At 34.3% G+C, this 9,043-nt stretch overlaps 1 protein-coding gene across 1 annotated transcript; it reads right to left on the bottom strand.

Annotated features, from left to right (window-relative positions):
• Window positions 1-6,968: 6,968 nt before the first annotated feature.
• Window positions 6,969-8,940, bottom strand: LOC136971436 (uncharacterized). Its single transcript, XM_067265895.1, has 2 exons — window positions 8,714-8,940; window positions 6,969-8,420 (listed from the first exon to the last, which is right to left on the bottom strand). Exons 1-2 carry the CDS (start codon window positions 8,898-8,900, stop codon window positions 7,237-7,239), a joined length of 1,371 nt encoding a protein of 456 aa, XP_067121996.1. The 5' UTR covers window positions 8,901-8,940; the 3' UTR covers window positions 6,969-7,236.
• Window positions 8,941-9,043: the final 103 nt, after the last annotated feature.

Here is a 9,043-nt window from a genome sequence, read left to right as displayed (position 1 = left end):
AATCGCCAAGACGCGCGATTCCCACCTGTTTGTTATAACGAACTGTCATAACGGAAAAGTCGTTAGGATCGGCCGGTAGAAACGACCGTTAGGAACTTCCGTGGGAAGAACCGTTAAGTTTCAAATCGTCGACCATCGGACGATTGGCCGGCGGGAAGTGACCGTTGGCGGCCGTTGCGGGAACATTCAAATTTGATTGGAGCAGGGTTCGAACGCCGTCGACTATTTAAGCTCGGATCGAAGTTCGTATCGGGATCGGCTGTCATCGGATCGGAGGTGATCGGATCGGATTGGATCAAGGCAGATCGTCGTTATCGAGGTGCTAACCAACTCTCTCGTTGGAAGTTACGTGTTTGTGTACGAACTTGTTCCTGACTCGGAGGTTTTGTTAATTACAAGTCTGTTTGTTCGTAAGGAGTTCTTTCGACGAATTTGTACGGGAATAGTCGGTTGTTGTTCAGACTAGTGTTTGTGCATATTAATTGTAACTCTAATTTGGATTACTTTGTACATTTACTGTAAATATAAAATTTGTGTTTTTCGTCAAACCGACTGAGTGGTTATTCTTGAACAAAGAACGAATAACATGCTTTATTAAACTGAAATAATCGTCATTTCTTAATGTACACCCATAGACCACGTGATGACAGTCGCCAGAACATGGCTGCGATGACTCGTTTGTGACGACTCTGATAGTCTATATACTCTAGATCTGATAGAATAAGTGCACCCGTATTGGCTACAAAAGGCGTTAGAATAGGAGGAAAATTAAGAAGTATTAAGCACAAATACCTGATATTTTAGTTGCACCAATTCAAATACATTAAAACTTTTCAGCATTTCAGAGAGTATATGAGGCGGAACACTTGGTGTAGTGCATCTGATAAGAAAAAGGAATTAGTGTTGTTAATAAAATAATAAAATTGATATAAAGTTTACCTTTTTAAATACAATTTCTTACAAAACATAAAGTAAATCTTAATTTTAATTACTTATATTTAAATTACAATTAGAAGTGTACATTGACACCTCTGTTTTCGTCGATAATTCGTCCGAAAACAATCGGCGGAATCCGATACCGACGAAAACCGAGGCAATTATTTCCATATGAATCAATGTAAATTTAATTAATTCGTTCTAGACACTTCAAAATACAAACCAAAAACAATTTTTATACAGAATTAATATAGCGTTAAATACTAAAAGCAATAAGAAATTACCGGTAACAGAAAATTCTAATTAGCATAAAGATAAAAGCATTAAGATTAAAGTAAAGATAATTAGCATTAAGATGAAAGCAATGGAATTATTCGGCTAGACACGCGGGGTAATGTCTTCTGAGTATAAGCTAGTTGGATATGAGCTTCTAACCTATATCGCCCCGTAGTAAAGTGTGACGTAATTGTCATGTAATAGTAGTTGTATGCGTTTGTGATGGTCGTATCGAGGGGAATAATGCCTTCCGGGAATTCCGTTTAAGGGTAACTGGCCTCTCTTCAGGCGTTACAGACGTGGAGAAAACCCGGAAAATTCACCTGGCCAGCCCGTTCCGGCGAAGCGCGAACCCACGACCGAACTCCCAGTGTTCGGGGAACGAAACCGTTGGCCAATGGTGGGCCGTCGCGGGGTAATGTTCACACAACGAGAAATAACGCCACACTGCGCCGGAAAACGGGTGGGTCGCTCTTTGTTTTCGCAAAATTAGCAGCGAGGTCACTTGAGCACGCCGACGAAATCCGAGACAAATTTTTCGCGAAAAAAATCGACGAAAACCGAAACCGACGATAACCGATGTCAAGGAAAACCGAGGTATTATTGTATTCTGATAGTTTTAATCTGTTTTTAACAGTTTCTGTATAATATTTTATAGATTCACGGTTATTAAATAAATAAATAAATATATATGTGTGTGTGTGCGTGTGTTACCGGCCAAACCCATTTCAGACCAAACTAGTTTGTCCTACCAGTGTCAGGATATACTAGATTAGCCTAGGACAATCTAGTTTGGCTAAATACTTTAGGCTTAACTAGTTTGACTAGGCCGAACTGATTTATGTACTACAAATAGGTGCCGGTGTAAAAAAAATGATTTTGTGTAATTCGAAATGCTACTACAGTACACCCTGTGGTTAAAGTGTACCTAGGTAACCCCAATGGCGGTGTTTCGGTTAGGTTGGTTTGGTTAGGTTAAGTACACTTTTAGTAGACGTTTCCTTTTTTTCTTTTGTTCAAGAACTACCGTGAATCAATAACTAGTGACGTTAAACACTGGGCAGCCTGCCGGCGGCTCCCCTCCGAGAGGAGTCCGTCGGAGCACGAACAGTGGGAAGCGCCCATTGGAGTTACCTAGGTACACTTTAACCCACCCTGTAAAATTAAATAAAAGATTAAATATTTTATATGTTAAACTAAGAAACACAAATAAGTTCATTTTTAATTTTAGTTTGACTTTAAAAGTTATTTTTATTATTTCGTTTGAATTTTTGAAAATATTTTCGAAAGTTAATTACCTTTAAAAGTGCATGGCTTAATAAAAAAAATACCAACTGATAAGTACTGACTAGCTTCTTTTTATATTATAGTTTTGTACAAGTCTTGCGTCACTTCTAATCAATACAGTTTTTTCATAATTAAGTAGACTATGTTTGAATAAATATTGTTCACCTAATTGATTGCCTTCTAATTTTATTTTAACCATTAATTAATATACTTTAATAACAATTCTAAATCAGTTCGGCCTGGGGCAAACTAGTTAAGCGTAAAGTATTTAGGCCAAATTACAGTGGCGTAGCGTGGGTGTCAGCCGCCCGGGGCGGAGGAAAATTTCGCCGCCCCCTTATTTAAATATTTTTACAAGATATTATTATTTATTGTGAAATTTTGCCGCCCCCTATAAGTGCCGCCCGGGGCGGGCCGCCTTTGCCGCCCCACTACGCTACACCACTGCCAAACTAGATTGTTCTAGGCTAAACTAGTATATCCTGACACGCGTAGGACAAGCTATTTGGCCTGAAATCGGGTTTGGCCGGTAACATAGATAACGAAAAAGTATTGGAAACGTATCAGATTTGACCATCTGAATTTTTTGCAAGTCTTCACGTTTTGCGATTTTCTGAACCTAAAAAGTAAATAAAGAGGAAAGAATAGTGAATGGATTGTATAGTACCGTATGTTTGTGTCTACTTCGTTTAATATTTCAGGATGGAGTGATATTAAGAAAGTAAATTTGGCACGACAGGTGGCATATAAGAGACATTGCTACTATTTAAATATTGTACAAATAATCACATAAATAGTATAAAACGAGTGTACGGTTTAAAATTTCTTATTAAGAAATTAAATTAATTAATAAGTACAGATCAAACAACGACAAAATAAAATTAGTTATATTGTAATAATTAATTCCTACAACTTAATAACAATTTTATACTTAACTCGAAATTTAAGATATTTTTCAACAAATTCGTTATTTCATAATTTTTTGCGAAAACTTCTTCCTCACAGGTAGAATTTGAAAGGGCTTGTGTCTGAAAATTGAAAATGAATAAAGATATAAGAATAACGATGTAAATTGATAATTAGTGTGACGTAAATATAATATTGTGGCATCATTGAATGTTCTTCAATAGGGGAAAAAAGTGATCACGTGACATAGGTGTCGCGCCTATCGATACGGTTGTAAACAAGCTGTTCCGTGTGGTAGTACACCAATATTTATTTGTATATATCTAATATATATGTATATATTTCTATACTTTCTTCCTTCTTTGTTCTCGGTTCTTTTGTCTTTCAATTTCTAGAAGCTTCTTAGTATGGGTGGTGAGTCACCTACTTCGAACACAAAAGAAAGGTGGTAACCCTGAGGGCAAAAGTAAGAAAGGATAAGCTACTTTTAGCTGGGACGTCGAAGGAAGAAGACGCAGTGTAGTGTTCTCCAGACTGTTTTAGCCTCAGTTGGAGAGACATTAGTCAAGCTAAGACTGAATATTTTGATCTCAGGAATTCTGGAAAGTTATAGGAAAGTTTTTGATTGAAGATATTTACGTCGTTTTTCCTCAACCCTCACGAAAGAAATATTTCGGCCACCACCACCACCAAGAGTGTTCACCAATTTTGGGTACCCTTCTTGTCTTATTCTATCGATATACTCGTCCTATTCTCTATCCTTTTCCTTCTTCCCTTTTTATTTGTTAGCATAAGTAGTTTTTAGTTCTTTAGATATAAGACTTCTTTGTACCGCGGTAGATTTATATTGATCGTTTATTTTTATTTTTTTGTCGCGGGAATCGCGTCAACCGTTCTGTCTGGGTTTAGTGTTAATTGATCGTACAAGAGCACGAACGGACTACGAGGAGCATCGGAATCCATAAGAATCCTGATTATTGTAAAGACCACGGGTGAAAATAAAAAACGTTTTTATTGTATTTCTTGTCATCTCTTTGTTAGATCACAAATCACCACGTGCGTGTTTTAACATTCCGTTCGAAGGATAGCTTACTTTATAATAATGGAAGAACGAAAATATTTTTTAGGAAGGTTAACAACGGTACAATTAAAGGAAGAATTAAAAAAGTACAATGCCAAGTTAGCTGGTAGAAAAGCCGATTTAATAGAAAGGTAAGTTAAAATAATCTACATCTACATTTTTATCGTTAATTATTACATTTATAATTTCAAGTCCTTATAACTATTACATGATAAGGTAACTTACCAGTAGATGAAAGTTTTAAGGATAAGATTTCACAAAATGCACATTTTTCGTCGATAAAAACATTTAAAGATCAGTAAAGTTGTCATTGATTCTTTTCACATTTGCCTAACCAAAACATAAGGTCAAAACTTTAAAATGAAGTTTTTTCCTCTTGGAATATGGTCATGTACTGAACCTGATATATTATAACCAATTTATACCAGTATCTGAAATGTTAACTGTACCAATAGGTTATCACTGTAATTTAGAACAACAATCAACACAAACAAAACTACTTTCTATGAAGTTCTAAGACAATATAAGAGATATATATCTGAATCTTTTACCAAGAGAAAACAATTTTTGGAGTAATTAAAATAAATATAATCAAAATGTCTTTTTTATTGGTCACAAGTCTTCTTACTTGTTTCAATAATTTAATGCAATAAGACTAATTTCTTCACCAATAAACTTTTTGTACAAGTGAATTTTTGCCCATTTTCTTTTACTAAATCTGGCATACACTATATATATATGCCATATTTAGGTGCTTGTCAATACTGTTCAGTTACCTTATACTGTTTATTTTTATATTATATGTAATATATTAAGGTAAGAATATAATATATAATAATAATTTTTGCCTTTCCTGTCAATGAGACAGAAAAAACTAAATAAAATATTGGTGATCATATGTTAACTAGTTATTAAACTTGTTTACAATAATTTTCAGGTTACTGGCATATGAGAGGAATCAGGAAACTCATAATTTTTCTATATCCTGTGATAGCTCTCCTGAACTCAAACTTCCTGATTCATCTGAATATAAGGATCTCTCTCCAAGTTTACAAATACCAGTTTTGACTATAGATACAATTGATGCCTACATGGAGATGTCAGATCAAAGAATGCCACTGTCTGCTGTGCAGATGTATTTTAATGAATTCTTATTAACAATAAGAGGAACAAAAGAAAAAAAATTTTCATATTTTAAAGGTAATGTAAAATCTGAATTAACCAAGGGGAACACATATTATACAGATTTAGTAATTACAGATGATGGGGATATAGAAAATGCAATATGTGAATGTACAGCAGGTAAAGGGCCTAAAGCATATTGCAAACATGTATGTGTAACACTATTGGCAATAGAAGAATACGGAAGAACAGGCAATTATAAGTGTCACAAAACATGCACTCAGGTTCTGCAAACATTCCATCAGCCTACCCGCCAACATAAAGGTTCCCCAATTAAGGCTAGTGAGCTTCCATTTCATTTATTTAAGAAGAGAGGAATGAAAAGGAAACGATTGGAAGACATGAAATTTGACCCCAGACCATCTGGCAGTTCAATCTCTGATTATACAAACTTTGTTATTAATTTGGCAATGAACATGCAAAGTGGTTGTGCAATACCGATATTACAATTAAGGCAACCAGCAAACATGAGGGCTTTAGAGTCAGATCATGATTATTGCAAAAGCACAATGTCCGAAATGTTTTTAAAAGCTTTACATGTAACTGAAGCAAGTAGGGAGTACATAGAACATTTGGAAAAAGAGACCCGATTACAACGAAAAAGTGCAGTTTGGAAGAAGGAACATTTGTTGCGTTTGACATCTTCAAACTTTGGAAAAGTTTGTAAATTAAAATCAGCAGACAGACTAAAATTGTGTGACTCGTTACTGTCAAGTAGGCCAATAAAAAGTAAGGCAATTTCTCATGGCTTAAGGTATGAAAAAGAAGCAATTGAAGCATATTCTTCTTTTGAAAATACTCCTGTGAAAGAATGTGGCATGTTTCTTCATCCAAAATACCCATTCTTAGCTGCAAGTCCAGATGGGCTTGTGGATGATGATAAAATATTAGAAGTTAAATGTCCTTACTCCAGTTTTAAACTTCCTGTGAATGTGCAAAATGTACCATATTTGGAATGTACTGATGACAAAATTACTTTAAAACGGAATCATGATTATTTTTATCAAATCCAAGGTCAATTAGCAGTGACAAATAGACAAGTTGCTCACCTGTTTATTTACACAAAAAGTGACTTCAAAGTTTTTATCATTCCAAGAGATGATAAATTTATTGCAGACATGACTGAAACACTAATTATGTTTTTCCATGAGCATTTTAAGCCAGCTCTTTTAAAAAAGATGTTCTATAAACATTAAGTTTATAAAATAATTGAGCTAATTGTTATTTTTATTTTACAATTTGAGTTTATGTAAAATTTTTCTAGATGGTAAATTTTTTAAATAATAAAAAGAGATTTTGTTTTAAAGATTAAAATTTTTTATTTGCTTACAAATTTACAAACATTTATTCAACTATAGTACAAATTTTAAAACCACTATATTACTTTGAATTGAAGTTCCATAATGAAGACCTTACTGTGTATGCTAGTATACATTCTTAATCTTAGAATTTATAAGCAGACAAAAATTTAAAAATACTATAAATGGAAAACTTAAATTAGGCTAGGGTCTAGAATGAAAAAAACATTATATACAGAATTAATAGAGCTAGACTAACAGTGAAACAAATTAAGCATCTCTGCCAACAATGCATGGTCTAAAATTGCATAACATAAAACATATAAATATAATTTCACTGCCAAGTTTGGTTACTGTCGGATGCATGTGTTGCCTCAAAATCTTATATGTACGAGCCATTCCTATAATACGTTCAATATGTATTCTTTTACTAGATATTTTTCTGTCTCGAGATAACAAACTGCTGCTCAGCTGTGCTTTTCCTCTCATAAAAGTGGGTGTATTTACCACAACATCTTTAGTAATTAGCAAGTCCTGAATGTTAAAACCTCTATCAGCCATTACACAGTCTTTTGCCTCTGTTATTTTACACAGTGAAGACCTTTCTGCAATCTGTCGATCACTTGCAGAACCACCATAGGCTTCTGAAACAAAACTTACTAGACCACCTGGTGTGCAACCTACAACTGCTTTTAATGTGTTGTCATTTTTATATGATGACCATGTAGCCTGCTGTGCAACAGGATTTTTTGGTTTGCTTATTTTGCATTCTAGAGAATCAATGATAACTCTAGTATTTGGAAATTTCATTTTAAAATCTCTAGGCATGTATGTATCAACAAGAGATCTTTCACTCCATATATCCAACTCTTGCCATTGTAAATACATGAAATTGATCCAAGTAATGAAAACGTTTCGTACTGTTTCTTCAGATACACTAAACATCCTACTCAACTCAAAATTTGCTGTATTCAATCTTAATTTTATTAAAGTCAAGAACAACTGGTTTGGCACTGCAAGTGTTACAACCTGAAACTTGTAATATTTTAAGCTGTATGCTGCTGGTCCCAAACTTTGTAGTACAAAATTGAAAGAATTGTAGTTCTCTAACCCAGTATAGTAATGTATAGCATTGTTGTCAAACTCAAATCTTTCAACTGACATTGGGACTTCAAAAGTATGGGTCTGTGTAGTTACACAGACCATAGTGCTTGCCACATTATTTTCAATAAGACAAGTAGCCTTTTCCTCCTCCTCATCTATTATTACTTCTCCTCCTATTTCTAATGTACCAGTATCCATTATATAGCATGCATCATGATTATCTTGAACTTTGCGTTCACGGTTTTCTCTTCTTGCTCGTCTGCTCGCAACCGAAGGTGCCTCTTTTTTAGACCAAAGAAATACATTTGGTACAGCATCAGCCTTCAGTTGTCTCTTTGCTGGGATGTTTCCTAATAAAGTAAAATAAATCTATTTATTTTTCATTTAGCATAAAGAATTAACAATTAAATCCATGATACTATATATATTTTTTATCCTTTGTTAACTTAGCATTAATGCTATGTAAGTGCTCAAAACTAGCCTCTACTGTTAGGGCTTATCACGCCTAGATATTAAAACTAAACAGAGACTTTTGATGTAAACATCAAGTATTTTTCAAGCGAGGTGTTTGAAGCTTCTTAATTGCTAATAGCTTGAAAAAAATATTGTACAGTTATTATAATTCTTTAAATAATGTGCTTACCAAAGATATTAATTTCCTTATACTGATCAGGTGTGAAGTGATTTTTACACACGAGACTGGATGAAGTTGGTTTCCAATTTGCTCTTTTAACGGCGTGAATCCATTTCTTTCGCAATGCTGGATTTTTTGGAAACTTGTGACCACCACTATTAGAACAATGTGGTACACAGCACCACGTACTTGGCATTTTTGAAACTTAAAATATTTATTAGATTTTCGTTTAAAGAAAAAACAAATGGTACTTTACAACCGACAACGTATCGCTTAGTCTGTTTACGACCTCATCGATACTAGCGCCGCGTGCGGAGTAGATTTCACTTTTTTCCCCTA

This window comes from Centruroides vittatus, unplaced genomic scaffold, assembly GCF_030686945.1.
Source record: "Centruroides vittatus isolate TY-2023 unplaced genomic scaffold, ASM3068694v2 contig_2525, whole genome shotgun sequence".
Classification (NCBI taxonomy): domain Eukaryota; kingdom Metazoa; phylum Arthropoda; class Arachnida; order Scorpiones; family Buthidae; genus Centruroides; species Centruroides vittatus.
This window is presented reverse-complemented; position numbering and strand designations above follow the sequence as displayed.

Excerpts from the sequence above, each read along its gene's own strand:
- LOC136971436 (XM_067265895.1), bottom strand. The coding sequence starts at position 8,900 with ATGCCAAGTACGTGGTGCTGTGTACCACATTGTTCTAATAGTGGTGGT. Across the intron at positions 8,421-8,713 it reads TAAGGAAATTAATATCTTTG|GAAACATCCCAGCAAAGAGA; the intron begins GTAAGCACATTA and ends TTACTTTATTAG.